This window comes from Meriones unguiculatus, chromosome 8, assembly GCF_030254825.1.
Source record: "Meriones unguiculatus strain TT.TT164.6M chromosome 8, Bangor_MerUng_6.1, whole genome shotgun sequence".
NCBI classification, from domain to species: Eukaryota; Metazoa; Chordata; class Mammalia; order Rodentia; family Muridae; genus Meriones; species Meriones unguiculatus.
This window is the reverse complement of record NC_083356.1, coordinates 105,922,774-105,939,478: the sequence shown is the minus strand read 5'-3', so window position 1 is coordinate 105,939,478 and position 16,705 is coordinate 105,922,774. Positions and strand designations below refer to the sequence as shown.

Genomic DNA, 16,705 nt, shown 5'->3' with positions numbered 1-16,705 from the left:
AAAGAATTTCCCTCCACAAGTCTAAGCAAATTGCATTCCTTCTGTTCTTACTGCAATCTTTGTTTAAAAGTCAGCCATTGAGTTTAATCAGCTGCATGGATCTTGGAGAAAGAAGATGAACAGTTGGCTTACATCTCCACTTGAAATTCTTCCTCCTGCCAAAGGGCCAATTTTCCACTTTTTCAGGAAGGAAAATTTCAACTAATCAGAACTTCATATACTTAAGAAAATAAGAAATATCTGCATGTTGACATTGCATGACATTGTTTTATCGCTTTCAACGAACTGTTTCTTATTTGAAAATTGGTTCAGTGTACCTTGTCACTCTGTGCTCTAATTCAGTTTCTCGCTTATTTGAGTTCATTATGTAGAAATGGTTTGTTTGACCAATGTTTACTGAATTAGCAGTTATAAAATTTTTATATTATAAGTGAACGTGGCTGCTATTTCAGCAACCACCTTGCTTAATGATTGAACCTGATGATTCTTTGAAATACTTTATTAGTTTTAACCACTTATAGTTCATAAAAACAAGTTGTACAGGTGCACCCTTTTGAACCTGGAGGCTTCTCTGGGTTCAATTATTTAAGGTCATTGACTTGAGTTAATGCATGCATTTCTAGCAAAGCTTGTGTTTTCATTTGTTTCCCATTCAGAGCCGTTATGTCATTATGAATGCCTTTCTTTTCCTCCTACGTTTTTAAGGTCTGAAGACCATCGTGGGGGCCCTGATCCAGTCTGTGAAGAAGCTGTCTGACGTCATGATCCTCACTGTGTTCTGTCTCAGCGTGTTTGCTCTCATAGGACTGCAGCTGTTCATGGGCAACCTGAAACAAAAGTGTCTCAGGGAGGAATTTGAGCAGAATGAAACGTTAAAAAGCATCTTGAATACCGTTGAAGATGAAGAAGAACTGAAGAGTAAGAATGCCCCTGTAGTTGCTATTAGGTAGAAATAACAACAAAAGTGTGACTTTCCTCTAGAAATGCATGGATGCTTGAATTTTTTTATTTTTACTTTTATTATTAGTTACAGTTTATTAACTCTGTATCCCAGCTGTATCCCGCTCCCTCAATCCTTCTCAAACCCTTCCTCCCTCCCTCATCTCCTCCCTGCCCCTTTCCAAGTCCACTGATTGGGGAGGACCTCCTTCCCTTTCATCTGACCCTGTTTTATCAGGTATCTTCAGGACTGGCTGCAAAGTCCTTTGTGGCCTAGCAGGGCTGCTCCTCCCTTGGGGGGTGGGGAGGTCAAAGAGCCTGCCAATGAGTTCATGGATGCTTGAATTTTAATAATTTTGAAGCTATTCAAATATTTAAAAAAGCTTGTCAGTACATGGTATTTTTATGTTAGAAGTGATTTTTTAAGTTTTTCTATTTCCTAGCTTTCTAGTAATTCTGTCTGCTGAAAAATGGGTTAGTTCCACAACAACTTTCAACAAGATAAAGATTTGAGTTGCTAGGGACCAATAATGATTCTCATTAACCATTGCATCTATGTATATGATACAGATTTTGTTCTATAGTTTTATTTATATAAAAACACTACAATTGTTTTATAATGTGATATTTTACATTTAGTTTATACTTAGAGCTGTAATATCTTATAGCCAAATTAGTGGCAACAGTGATAAAACTATCACTCTTAGATATTTGCCTGTTGATAATATTTATGTAGGTTTTTTTATAAGATAAAACAACTTACTCAGTTTTATCAACACCGTTCTTACACATAATGGTAAATTTGATAAACTTTATAGCTACTTCCTGATAGCAGCCGTTTATGATTGATAGAGTCAGCAAAGACTATCTCAGTGCAACTTCCCCATTGGAACGAGAAAGTGATCTGCACATAACCTTGGAAGTCTGTTAGGTACACGAGCGTATGCCAGACATCTCGCAAAATGTACACACTGCATGATCTCGGAATGGTTTCCTCTCAGACCATCTTTCACAGGAGCTATTGATGAACAAGATTTAAAGTGAAGTCAGGGCTTTGTCTGTCTCAACACCTGGACAGGGTCTGTGTGACAGTGCCTAATGTTAGGACATAAAACTCCTATCTGGTCTAGGGAGTGCAGAAGACAAGAAACCTTACCAGCTTGTATCCTTTTTGTGAAAAGGAAACTGGAATTTCTTAGGTAGCAGGGAATTTTTACTTTTTCTAGATTTTTTTTTTAATACTTACTAGTGAGATAAGAGCGAACCAAGCATAGGTATGACAGCAAAAGAGGATGTAAAGAAGGAGTAACATTGGTGCTAATGAGAAAGAAACCTCAAGTTTCACAGTGAAATACTTTATATGTATTTCATTACTGTCATAGTTTGGTTACAAATTAACTTTTTTTTTCTGCCTTTTATCGTTCTACAATCTTCCAGTTTCTGGCTTTTATAATCAATATCTTCAGTCTTCGATTTCCAGAAAATATTATTTTTCATTTATGTGCTCTAGAAATGAAAAATAACAATAAGTAACTCTTTACATTTACATTCATTTTTTAATTCAATTTTCAATTCTTAACCTAAATTTAACTACTTTAACATTTGTGCCATTTTTCTTTAATTCTGAGTATTATCCTATTCTGAATTCATAACCTGAGTGTCTTCAGACTTCAGTTAGAAGAAAACCTTCAAACAAATTTTATTAGAATTTGTTTGAGCAAAGAACGATTCATGAATCCAGCTGACTTGGGCATGAGAAGGGGCTTAGATAGTTCAGTCTATCAATTAGGCAAGCACTATTTACAGACAGAAAGTGGTCATGATTTAGAGAAACAGCTTATGAGTGACAGGTCAACATTTGTCTTCTATGGGCATGATGTTCTGCTGAAGTACGGCTCCTGTGATTGGTTAAGATGCAGCTGCTTGCTGTAAGGGTTAATTTAGTGATAGCCTGATTCTGTACCACATTTGCTTGCAGCTCTTTGTGTGTGGAGATAGTTAAATTTAATTTAACTGCCCTCTTTTAGAGAACCCTTCAATTTTCTGATTTCCATTTAATTGAAATCATGGACACTGCTGCATCTTTCTGTCACCATGACAACAGGATTTTTGGCCTCAATTTGGGATTCAGAATTCCCAACCTCTGGCTCCCTTATATTCCCTTATGCACTTGTTGTTTTTACATCTTTTTTTTTTTAACTATAATAAGGTCATTTGGTTTATAAGTGATCACTGCATAGAGGCAATTAGGATTTTTTTGAGAGAATATAGTACATAAAAGAAATTATTTTGATGTCTATAAGAATACCAAGGCGTCGATGCATGCTATATAATGGAAGTTCCCACAACTGAACTAATCAATATCTAGTATATATACATACCCAAAATTAGACTATTTTCAACCACTAGGTTGCTTTTTAACTTCTTATTCTTCTTGTATCTTCTGTTTATTATCTATTTATGTACTTATTTCTATACTGCTGGAGACTGAAGGCCAGACCTCACATATGTTAGGTGAAAGCACTACCAATGAACTATATCCCAAACCAAACTGTTTTCTTTCTCTTGAAACTGAAGTTCTCCCATTCCAAATATATTTATTATTGCAATTTATTCACAAATTTATTCAATTTGTATCTTGGCTGTAGCCCCCTCCTTTGTCTCTTTCCAGTCCCACTCTTCCTTCCTCTTCTTCCCCTATGCCCCTAGTCCACTGATAATAGAGGTCCTCCTCCCTTTCTATCTGAACCTAGCCTATCGGGTCTCATCAGGACTGGTTGCATTATCTTCTTCTGTGGCCTGGCAAGGCTGCACTACCCAGGGGGAGGTGATCAAAGAGCTGGCCACTGAGTTCATATCAATGACAACACCTGCTACAGATGTTTAATTTCTTCAGTTCTTTATGTATTTTGGATATTAAACCTTCGTCCGACATAGGACTGATGAAGTTCTTTTCCCAATCAGTAGGCTGCTGGTTTGTTCCATTGACAGAGTCCTTTGCCTACAGATGTTTTTCCATTTCAAAAGTCTCATTTATTAGTTGTTTACTTTGCATCTCAATTGTAGTCCCCATCCTCCATTTCTCCTGGTCCAAACTTCCTTCCCTCTTCCCCCCTACTCCTCAGGAAAGCCCTTTCCCCTACTAATCCACCAGAGCCCTTCAAGTCACATCAGGACTGAGCATATCCTCTTCAAAAGTGGACTGGCAAGGCAGCCCCACCAGGGGAAAGTGATCTAAAAGCATGCAACAGAGTCAATGTCAGAAATATCCCCTGTTCCCCTTACTAGGGACACACAAGAAGACCAAGTTGCAATGGGGTATATATGTATAGGGGTCCTAGATCCAGTCCATGCATGGTCCTTGGTTGGTGCTTCAGTCTCTGCAGGCCCCGGTGGGCCAAAATTAGTTGGCTCTGTTGGTCTTCTTGTGAAGCTCCTGTCTTCTCTGGTTCCTTTGATTTTTCTCCCAACTGTTCCACAATGTGCCCTGCTCTCTACCCAATCTTCAAGTCTCAACATCTGTTTCCATCCTTTGCTGGGTGTAGCCTCTCAGAAGATAGCTAAGCTAGGCTCCCATCTGCAAGCATAGCAGAGTGTCCTTGTTAGTGTCAGGAGTTGGCTGTCTCCCGCGGGGAGTTTCTCAGGTTGAGCCAGAGGTTGCTTGGACAGTCCCTCCATCTCTATCTGACATCTTGGAGGCGGGGTAAATTTTGGGTTTGAGTCTTTGTAGGTGGGTTGGTGTTCCACTTCCCGCCACTAGGAGTCCTGCATAGGTAAAAGGTGGCCTCTTCAGTTTCCATGACTCCTGTTACTAGGGGTCTCATTTAAAGTCACCCCATATCTTCCCTGGCTCTTACTCAGTTGTAGGTCTCCAGCTTGTCTCAGAAGTGCCCCCACCCACAGTCTCTCTTCTCTCTGTAAGCCCCCTGTCCTCCCGCCCTACTCACCCCACATCTGCTCCCCACTTTGTTTCCCCATCCCTGTTTCCCTCCATATTCCCTCTCCACATGTGTCTCTTCAACCACTTCTGCTATCTATTCTGTTTCCTCTACTGAGTAAAATTCAAGCATCCTCCTTTGGACCTTCCTTGTTATTTAGCTGCTTTGGGTCTGTGAACTGTAGTATGGTTATCCTGCACTGTACGGATACTATCCACTTATAAGTGAGTATATACAATGTGGGTCTTTCTGGGTCTGTGTTACCTCACTCAGGGTGGTCTTTTCTAGTTCCATCCATTTGCTTGCAAATTTTATGATTTCCTTATCTTTAATAACTGAGTATTCCATTGTGTAACTGCACCACAGTTTCTTTATCCATTCTTCAGTTGAAGAACATCTGAGTTGTTTCCAGTTTCTGGCTAGTACGAATAAAACTGCTATGAACATAGTTGAGCAAATGTCTTTGCTGTATGGTGGAGCATCTTTTGGGTATAGGCCCAGGAATGGTATGGCTGGGTCTTGAAGTAGTGGTATTTCTGATTTTCTGAAAAAGTGCCAAATTGATCTCCAAAGTGTGTGTACAAGTTCACACTCCCACCAACAATGGAGGAGTATTTCCCTTTCTCTACAACCTTGTCAGCATGTGCTGTCACTTGAGTTTTTGTTCTTAGCCATTCTGATAGGTTTAAGATGGAATCTCATAGTCATTTTAATTTGCATTTCCCTGATTACTAATGATGTTGAATATTTCTTTAGGTGCTTCTCAGCCATTCCAAATTCCTCTGCTAAGTCTCTGTTTAGCTCTCTACCCTATTTTTAATTAGATTATTTGTATATTTGTGCTGTTGGTGTTTAATTTCTTGAGTTCTTTAGATATTTTGTATATTAACCCACTGTCAAATGTAGGGTTGGTGAAGATCTTTTCCCAGTCTGTAGGAAGTCTTTTTTTTTTTTCCTGTTAACAGTGTTCTTTGCCTTACAGAAGCTTTTCAGTTTCATGAGGTCCCATTTATTAATTGTTGCTCTTTAAGCCTGAGCTGTTGGTTTTCTTTTCAGGATGTTGTCTCCTGTGCTAATGAGTTCAAGGCTGATTCCTATTTCCTCTTCTAATAGATTTAGTGTTTCTGGTTTTATGTTGAGGTCTTTGATTCACTTAGACTTCAGTTTTGTGCAAGGTGATAGATATGGATCTATTTGCATTTTTCTACTTGTAAACATCCAGTTAGACCAGCACCATTTGTTGAAAATGTTTTCTTTTTCTATTCTATGGTTTTGACTTCTTTGTCAAAAATCAAGTGTCTGTAGGTGTTAGGACACCTAACACCAGTCTGGGTGTTCAATTTGATTCTGTTGATCAACCAGTCTGTTTCTAGGCCAGGACCATACAGTTCTTATTACTGCTCTGTAGTACAGCTTTAAGTCAGGGATGAAGATACTGCCAAAAGTTCGTTATTGTATAGGATTATTTTAACTATTCTGGGATGTTTTCCCATATGAAATTGAGAATTGTTCTTTCAAGCTCTGTAAAGAATCTTTAGGTCTTACTTCAAAACTCTTTACACCACAAAACTAGAAAACCTTAAGGAAATGGATGATTTTCTCAAGAGATTTCACTCACCAACATTAATTCAAGATCAGGTAAACAGATTAAACAGTCCTATAACCCCTAAGGAAATAGAATTAGTCAACAAAAGTCTCTTGACCAAAAAAATCAGCCCAAGGCCAGATGGTTTTAGCACTGAATTCTAAAGATTCTTGGAATTTTCCAAGGGTCTCTTGTTATGTCACCCTTTTCATTTCTGATTTTAATTATTTGGATACAGTCTCTCTGCCTTTTAGTTAGTTTGGCTAGAAGTTTCTCTATCTCAAAGAACCTGCTCTTGGTTTCATTAAGTTTTTGTATCGTTCTTTTTGCTTCTAAGTTATTGATTTCAGCCCCGAGTTTGATTATTTACTGCCATCTGCTCCTCTTAGGTGTGTTTGCTTCTTTTTGTTCTAGAGCTTTTAGGTGTGCTTTTAAATTTCTAGTATGAGAAATCTCCAATTTCTTTATGAAGGCACTTAATGCTATGAACTTTCCCTTTAACATTGCTTTCATTATGTCCCATAAGTTTGGGTATGTTGTGCCTTCATCTTTGAATTTTAGAAAGTCTTTAATTTCTTTATTTCCTTACGTACCTAGTGGTCATTGAGTATGGAATTGTTCAATTTCCATGAGTTTGTAGGTATTCTGTTGTTTCTAATGTTGTACAGCTTTAATCCCTAGTGGTCTGATAAACTACAAGGGATTATTTCAATCTTTTTGTATATGTTAAGGCTCGCTTTGTGCCTGACTATATGGTCAGTTTAGGAGAAGGTTCCATGAGGTGCTGAGAAGACGGCATATTATTTCGTGTTTGGGTAAAATATTCTGTAAATATCTATTAGGTCCTTTTGATTCATTATTTAGTTATTTTCATTATTTCTCCATTTAGTTTCTGTTTTAATGATCTGTCCATTGGTGAGAGTGAGGTACTGAGGTCTCCCATTATTAATGTATGGTGTTCAACCTGTGATTTTAAACTATGAATGTGGGTGTTCTTGCATTTGGGGCATAAATGTTCAGAATTGAGATGTCATCTTGCTGTCTTTTTCCTTTGATGAGTATGACGTGTCCTTCCCCATCTCTTTTGATTAAAGTATTATTTTATTTGATACCATAATGGCTATTCCAGCTTGCTTCTTGGGTCCTTTTGCTTGGAAAAACTTTTCCAGCCCTTTACTCTGAAGTAATGTCTATCTTTATTGCTGAGGCGTGTTTCTTGTCTACAGTAGATTGATGTATTCTGTTTTTACATTCATTCTGTTAGCCTGTGTCTTTTTATTGGGGAATGGAGGCCATGGATATTGAGAGTTATTAATGACCAGTGGTTGTTAATTCCTGTTATTTTGATGTTGGTGGTAGTAGAATGTGTGTGTGCTTCCTTTTGGTTTTGCTGATTTATTCTCTGTATTTTCCTGGGGGTAGTTAGGAAAATGCCTTGGACTGGAGTTTTCCTTTAATTTTCTTCTGTAGGGCTGGATTTGTGGATAGGTATTGTTTAATTTTTTTTTTTTTTTGTCATGGAATATCTTGTTTTCTCCCTTTATGGTGGTTAAAAGTTTTGCTGGGTATAATGGTCATGGCTGAAATCTGTGGTCTCTTAGTGTCTGTAAGATATCTGCCCAGGCCCTTCTGGCTTTTACAGTTTCTTATAAGAAAGGTATAATTCTGATAGATCTTCCTTTATATGTGACTTGGCCTTTTTCCCCTCACAGCTTTTAATATTCTTTCTTTGTTCTGTACATTTAGTGTTTAGTTTCTTATGTGGTGGGAGGATTTTCTTATCTGGTCCAATATATTTAGTAAGCCTTTTGTATGTTTATAGGCCTCTCTTTCTTTAGCTTGGGGATTGCTTGAAAATATTTTCTGTCCCCTGGAGCTGGGAGTCTTCTTCTATTCCTATTATTCATAGGTTTGATAGTTTTATAGTGTCTTGGATTTCTTGGATATTTTTTGTCAGGAACTTTTTAGATTTAACATTTTTCTTTGACTGGTGTATCTATTTCTTCAATCATATCTTCCATACCTGAGACTGTCTCTTCCAACTCTTGTATTCTATTGATGATGCTTGTGTCTGCATTTCCTGCTCTCTTCCCTAGGTTTTTCATCTCCAGGATTGCCCCAGACTTTGTTTTCTTTATTGCTTCTACTTCCACTTTTAGATCCTGAACAATTTTATTCCTTTCCTTTACCTGTTTGATTGTATTTTCCTGTGTTTTCTTGGGGAAAACTTTCCTCCTTTAAGGGCTCTATCATTTTTATAATCTCATATTTAAGATCATTTACTTGAGTTTCAGGTGTGATAGTTCTACAGGATTTACTGTGGTAAGATAGCTGGGTTTTAGTAGTGTTATATGGCCCTGGGTGTTGCTGCTTGTGTTCCAAGGCTGTTCTCTAGCCAACTGTTTGTCTCTGGTGTTAGCAGACCTGGTTGTCCCTGATGGTGAGGCAGTTTGGGAGTAGGTGGAGAGAGCTCTAACTTGAATGCTGCCTGGGACCCTCATAGGCCTCCTCAGAGATGACAGACAATGTGGGTCAAAGCCTGCACATGGCTCACCCTGCTGGCTGTGTCCCAGGTAGACCAGGCAGATCAGGATTTTGATAGAGATTTCAGTCCTAGAAGTAGAAATGGGTGGGTGGTAATTTATAGATATCAATTAATGCAAGAGAGAGAGAGAATGGATTGATGCAGGAGAGATAGGGAAAAGTCAAGTCTTTGAGAAAGTGAAAGAGCAGAAGGCAGAGACATCTCTGGTGAAGGAGAAAATGAAGGGTAGTTGGTAGAGTCAATGGGAGTGTGATTAAATTCAACTTAAGTAGCTCTTCTTTTCTCCATCGATGTAGAAAATGGATTGACCAGCTGAGAAGTATAATGAAAAATGGAGAGGGGAATTCACATTGGGTTTTGAGGAAAATGCACTATAGGATCAAATTAGGATTGGATGATCAAGTCAAATTGAATATTATTTTGATAAAGAAATTCATTTATTTGAAAAGTAGTTGTCCACTAACTGAGACTTTCTCTTCCAAATGCAATCATTTGGAAGCAAGTTTGGAAAAAAAAATGGTGCCATTTTAGGTTAGGATTCTGCTAGGTTACTTCAATAAACAGAAAGATTCATGAAAGTTGAAATATTACTAAAGGAAGACAATAATGTGTGTTCATAGATTTGAGATGAACAATGCAAGAATGAATGTAAAGGTAGTTGCTAGATCATGAGAACTCATACAACAAATGGATTTGACATTCCTGAGGAGATGACTAGTAATGAAGCCCATACAGTAGTTTTCAAATGCTTTCTTTGTCTTACAGCAAAGCTGTGTCAGGAGATTTTCAAGATTTATCAAATATGCAAACTTACCGAATAAGAAAAACATAATTTATACATCTATGTTGGTGTTCGTCAGATACCCTTTGCTACTACACATGAACATAAACTCGTTGTAGTTCTGAGCTAAGTTTCCAATATCTCCTGAGCATTATTATAATCACAAGTCTGTGTTGGACTACAGAAGGATGTACTTACAGCTAAGAAATTAGTGATTTAAAAGTCTTTTGGATAACCCGTAGTCCTTGGCTTCACTGATACTGGGGTTTCTCCTGTCCTCATTTTCAGCTCTTTCCTCGTGCATCTGTACCACAGGGAACACAGCACATCTTGTGCAATGCTTTCCCAGCTTTCCCTGCTTAGTTTTCTCAGAATTGGATAACTCCCTCTGGCCTGGGAAATACACACTATGTCACCAAAGGCCAAGCCATATGCTCTGGCTACAGCTGCCTTTTTGAGCAAGAACAATTAGACCTAACCGCAGAATTATGCTTTTCTATCCTGCATCTCTGGTCCTGATATTAACAGAATGTTCTTTTTAGACTTATTAATTTAGATTAACTTGGTACATTTGTTATATTCATTTTTTGTACTTTAGTGAAAAGTTAAATTTTTTCAGCATCACCCATAATCTTCGGAATTATGTTTCGTTTTCTTTCTCTGCAAAGATAATTAATTTATAAAATCCCTTTTCAAAATGTAAGACTTCTTGTTTTCTGTTGTTCTTGTTGTTTTTCTACATTCGCAGTTACACAGTCATCACCACTACCTAATTTAATTTTTTTTTAATGCTTCCAAAAGGAACCACTTATCCATTGGTGGTCATTCCTCATTCTAAACACTATTTTCTAATTCCACGGACTGATCTATTCTGTATATTTAATGGGAAGAGGAAAAGGCAAGATCCTTAAGAACAGTTCTCCAACCCACAATGACTTACAGTCTTCAAATAAGTCCCACAGGCCATAGTTCAACCACATTTCTACAGTCAGTACAAGATATTAGTTCATGAATGCATTAAACCATTAGGCCACGACCTCATTATCTTATTGTCTTTGGAAACACTTTACAACACACAAAGAAATGTAATCTTTCTTTACATTTTACTTTAATCTCACCAGCATCCTTGATCACGTAGTGCTGTGATGAACATAATGGTGCTGCTCCATGTGCACATGTTTTGTTTTGTTTTGCTTTGCTTGGACAGAATCTCATGTGATACCTGAGACTGTGTGTACGGCCAGACTATTTAGTTCCAAACTGGACCTAAATTCACTATGATGATGACTTTGAACTTTTTTTTTCTAATTTTTATTTTTTATATTAATTACAGTTTATTCACTTTGTATCCCAGATATAGCCCCCTACCTTTTCCCCTCCCAATCCCATCCTCTCTCCCTCATCTCCTCTTATGCCCCTCTCCATGTCCACAGATAGAGGAGGTCCTTCTCCCCTCCCATCTGTGTCTTTACCTCCCAAGCACTGCACCCACTATAGGCATGCACCCACTATACTCAGTTTCTATAGTGTTGTGTATCACACTTAGGGCTTTATCTGTGCTGGGTGAGCTTTCTACTCAGGGAGCCATATTTCCAGGTCCCATATATATATATATATATATATATATATATATATATATATATTCTTAGTATGTATCTAGTGGTTAAATTAATGAGTCATGGTTCTATCAGATAACGAGTCATTTCCAGAATCATTTATTTTATACAATGATCACTTTCTCTTTTCAGCCCATTTCTCTTTTTCTTTAGAACTTAAAATTATATTCCCTCGAGGCCAATTAGCCTACAAAGTCAATGCTTATTTGTTTAGAAAGTATTGTAAGATGTTGTACAGGAGCACAGTGAGCTAGCTGCATTGCTGCACACTTTCATCATGACAGCTGAATTAAATAGCAGCCTGGCAATGTGTGAGTCAGGTAATCCTAGCACGCCTTCCTACGACTCAGCTCACAATGACTGCTGAATACCCAGGGTTGGTTTCCTGACTAGTCTTTAGATAATCTTACCTCAGTGAAATATCATGTAAGTTCATGTGTAAAAAATGGCATCGCAAGAGCCCAATGTAGTAGTCCATTCTTTAATCTCCATATTTAGGAGGCTAAAATAGGAGGATGAGAGTTTAAGACAAGACTGGGTTACATAAAGAGCTTTATGTAACACTAGGATACATGGCAAAAACAAAATACTTATAACAAAATCCCAATGTAAATATAAATAAATAAACAAATATAAAAAGGAAAGAAACTTTCATCATGACTTCAGTATCTTTATGTTGTTAGAACCATCCTCACTGAAGCATGGGATTTTCTTTAAAAGCTATTTATTAGAAAGTCTCACTTGTGTTTCCACTTTGAACTAAATAAGATGTGTTCCCATCCTGCTTGAATCCTACAAGTTAATCAAGAAGCCGGTGTGTAAGCCAGTTGATCACGCTCCTTTGAAATTAAATGATAGTTTATTAATAGTAGTGCTTACCCCTGAATGACTAATACAGGATGTATGGAATTCAGTTATTGCTCTCTATGCAAAGCCATACATGAGTTATGCAAGAACCACAGTTCACAAATGCAGCAGCTAAAGCAGTTAGATCATTTAATTGTATAGGAAGGAGTATATCAATACCCAGATATAAGAATATGCAAAAACCTCTTAATTCCATTATTGCTAGAAAAGTTTCATACCAACCAAATTAATGTTGAATTGAACCGAACGGGGATTTGAGCCCCTATTTAAAATAATGTCATTACATTCATGTATGGAGATGTCATAGTGAAACTTATTATTTTATAAAATTAATACACACTGACAAAAAAGCTCTTGCATTTGGAGTAATGATATAAGCTTCTTTAGTTCTTTATGTAATTTGAAAAGAAATCAAGCCACCTCCCAATCATAGCAAGAAATCTTAATACTGAATGATGAGTAGAGCAGGAAATCCTTTACCATGAAGAATGTGCATGAAGGACATCAGGGACGGTGATGGGTGAAAAATATGAGTTGGTGTCATTATTAAATTCTCAACATTTGGAAATTTCCAAGTCCTATAGATACTGATCTGTAGGTGAACAAGAAGAAAGTTTTGTAAAAGTAAATTGTCTTCATTTGCAGTATTACATAATTGATTCGTTTGCTTCACGGTTTACAGTTCCTTTCTTCCCTGTCTTCTCTCTTTCTTGTCCTCTCTCCTCCCTTTCCTTCTCAACTTTACTTTCTCTCTGGCAAACTTCCTATTATCTGCAGCCTTGAACACAAATTTCTTATAGCGATCATATAGAATGCATCTCTCCAGATCCCCAGCTGTAATTGGTACCTAGTAAATGGTACTGTGTTACCACATTCTCTATCTTAAAACACAGTTCACACATCCCCATTAACATTAGCTGCCCACTGTTTTCTATGTCCTTCTTCATGTTTAAGTGTTCTTGGATCAGTTACTACAATCTATCAACACATTGGTCACTGAGTAATCACAACAGTATTTTAAAACATCAGTGAATGGCTTCTTCATCAAATGCCATCTTTATAGAAAAGCCTCTCCTAGACACAGCTTTTCTTGTTGTTCTCATATATTTTCATTGGCAGTTATAACTTTCCATTTCTTTGAAAGGAGGGGTGAAGAATTTAGTTTAAATGAGAAAAAAATCTCAAGGTTTAAAGAAATTGTGGTCCATAGTAACTTACCTCTGTTGTCTGCATTTGTGGTAAAGCAGACCATTATGACAATAAGCAGAACCAAACAAACTGCTCATCTCATGGCGGCCAAAAGGTAGAAAAAGAGAAGTATAAATGTACAAAGGGACCAAGGACAAAATGGGCCCTTCAGGAGAACATCCTCAGTGACTTACATTATTGCCCCAACCATGCAACCATGCCCGATCCTCATAGTTCTCTGTTGCCTCTCATGATCTCATTAAGATTGGCTTTGCCTCTTTAGGTATACAGATTTTAGTATGTTTATCCTATATTATATGTCTAATATCCACTTATAAGTGAATATATACCATGTGTGTTTTTCTGCTTCTGGGATATTTCACTCAGGATGATCTTTTCTAGTCCCCACCATTTGCCTGCAAATTTCATGATTTCCTTGTTTTTAATTGCTGAGTAATATTCCCACTGAAAAAGCTAAGCAAGAAGGAGAACCCTGGGTAAGATGATCAATCCTCACTCAGAAAAGCAAATGGGATGGACACCGGAAGAGGGAGAAAACAGAGAACAGGACAGGAGCCCACCACAGAGGGCCTCTGAAAGGCTCTACCCAGCAGGGTATTGAAGCAGATGCTGAGGCTCATAGCCAAACTTTGGGCAGAGTGCAGGGAATCTTATGAAAGAAGGGGAAGATAGAAAGACATGGAGGGCACAGGAGCTCCACAAAGAGAGCAACAGACCCAAAAAAATCTGGGCCCAGGGGTCTTTTTCTGAGACTGATACTCCAACCAAGGACCATTCATGGAGACAACCTAGAACCCCTGCACAGATATAGCCCATAGCATCTCAGTACCCAAGTGAGTACCCTAGTAACGGGAACAGGGGCTGTCTCTGACATGAACTCAATGGCTGGCTCTTTGATCACCTTCCCCTGAGGGGAGAGCAGCCTTGCCAGGCCCCAGAGGAAAACAGTGCAGCCAGTCCTGATGAGACCTGATAGGCTAGGGTCAGATGGAAAGGAAGGAGGACCTCCCCTATCAGTGGACTTGGAGAGGTGCATAGGAGGAGATGAGGGTGGGAGGGTGTGATTGGGAGGAAATGAGAGAGTGGGCTACAGCTGGGATACAAAGTGAATAAACTGTAATTAATATAAAAAATAAAAATTGTTTAAAAAATAATGGCTTCACAATGCATTAATCCTCTTATGAGTGTAGAACCATTTTGAATCAACTAATAATATCCTAAAAGAACTAACTACTTCTGGCTCTGACCATTGAAGAAAAAGCCTTCAACATTATAGCTTTCAAAGAAACAATGAAAACCCAAGCCAGTTACTATCTGAAATAACTACTGGCGGATTGTTTTCCTACATACACCAACATCCGTGCATACCAGATAAAAGAAACTCTCTGACACTAGTGATTTTATCATTTTTATCTTCATAATCACTCACTGACCCATAAGATGTTTTAAGTAGATGTTTTATGAATAATACATGAGAATATAAAAAAGGATGAATGCTCATTACCAGAGATCAGGATTAAACGTTTGTATACATGTCTATATTCATGAACTTACTTGCTATATGATTCTTACAGTTTATGTTATGTAATGCTATATTGTTTAAATTCTTCCTAACAGAATATTTTTATTACTTGGAGGGATCCAAAGATGCTCTCCTTTGTGGCTTCAGCACAGATTCAGGGTATGTAACATTTGCTTTACTTTCACTTTAAATGTTGAAAGAGAAAAAATTTCATGCTCAATTAACTTGCTGAAGACAGAATCTACATTAATTTTCATAAATTTCATGGCTTTGACTTTGCTCATTTTATTTAACAATAAACACAGACTTTAAAATGTTTATAGCTTAAGAATACTCTGGATAGCCAGACTGACCGTGAGGTAAGGCTTAAATCAAAACAAAATACCAGTCAGAGGAATCTTATTATATATAAGAATTTCTTCTGAAACTCATTAAAGGTTGGTTGGCTAGTTTAAGGCCTTTCTTCTTGGAAAGAAGAATAACAAAAAATCAATATCTCTTTCCATCTCAAAATTCTCCATTGCCTAACACAACATGACTCCTGTGAAACTGAGTTCCACAGTGCACAGATCCTGTGGACTAGGGCAAAGGTATTTTGAGAACCTTCTGTTTACACAAACACCAGTTTGCTATTTCTTCATACACCCACCACCTTCAGTTTTCAGGGGAGTTTTGTTTCTGCTCTCCCTCCCATCAAGACATCTCCTCGTCAGGCTCTGGGAACTCTGCCAACCTCAGAATCAAGTATTGCCTGTCATAAAAACCCATCAGACAGTTTTAGGGAGTAAATAGTTTTAAAGCCACAAATCTTTATGAGCATTCACAAATGATCCATCGTGGCTGTTCTTGGTTTTAATTCACTCCAAGAATAACTCCGAGAGAAGCCATGTTGCCGGAGGCCTTTATATCAAACCCTATTGATTTGAGATGATGAACAAAATGTTGTCTATGCAATCTGCCATTTACTAAATGGTTCTATGGGCAGGGAGTGGGTTAATTGTGTTATTTAACATCAAAATCAATCTTAAGTTTTTGAGGCAAGGCATTTTGCTATTTCCAAGGGGGAAGAAATTGTACCTTTGAGAATTTAAGTAATTCAGCAAAATAGTCAACTAGTAAATGGTAGAATAGGATTTAATGCCCGTTCTTTCTAATCCCAGATTGCATGCTCTTAGTTATTATACAATACTGATACTAAAACGAGCCTTGCACTTCAGTGCTATGCTGGCATGCTCCTTACTGCATGCTGAAGATATCTGACCTATACTTCTTTTGTTCATCTGCAGTCAGTGTCCAGAGGGGTATGCATGTGTGAAAGTTGGCCGAAACCCTGATTATGGCTACACAAGCTTTGACACTTTCAGCTGGGCCTTCTTGGCCTTGTTTCGGCTAATGACTCAGGACTACTGGGAGAACCTTTACCAACAGGTAAGTGCCAACAGAGCACACGTCTCTGGAGGCCATCGGTGTCCAGTGTACACTGTTTCTGACCTTCCAAGCTATTGTAGTTTTCACTTTGTTTCCATGAAGAGTCTGGGACTCCTAGCCTGTGCATTATTAATGTAAGAGATGATTTATTTTGCTAATATTAAAACAAATAGTTAAGGCATAAATAATTTTCTTCTGAGCAGTGTTCATTTTCAGGTCTTCCATCTTCCTTAGTGTCTCTCCCCATGGAGTCCAACATAAAGAGCACAGAACAC

General features: G+C 37.8%; 1 protein-coding gene across 1 annotated transcript in view; it reads left to right on the top strand.

The window, feature by feature from the left end:
• Nucleotides 1-16,705, top strand: part of Scn9a (sodium voltage-gated channel alpha subunit 9) — a 152,039-nt gene that overhangs the window by 67,580 nt on the left and 67,754 nt on the right. Inside the window, exons 7-9 of the mRNA XM_060390322.1 lie at nucleotides 706-918; nucleotides 15,098-15,161; nucleotides 16,289-16,430. Of these exons, the coding sequence (XP_060246305.1) occupies nucleotides 706-918; nucleotides 15,098-15,161; nucleotides 16,289-16,430 (419 nt within the window). The remainder of the gene's footprint in view (nucleotides 1-705; nucleotides 919-15,097; nucleotides 15,162-16,288; nucleotides 16,431-16,705) is intronic.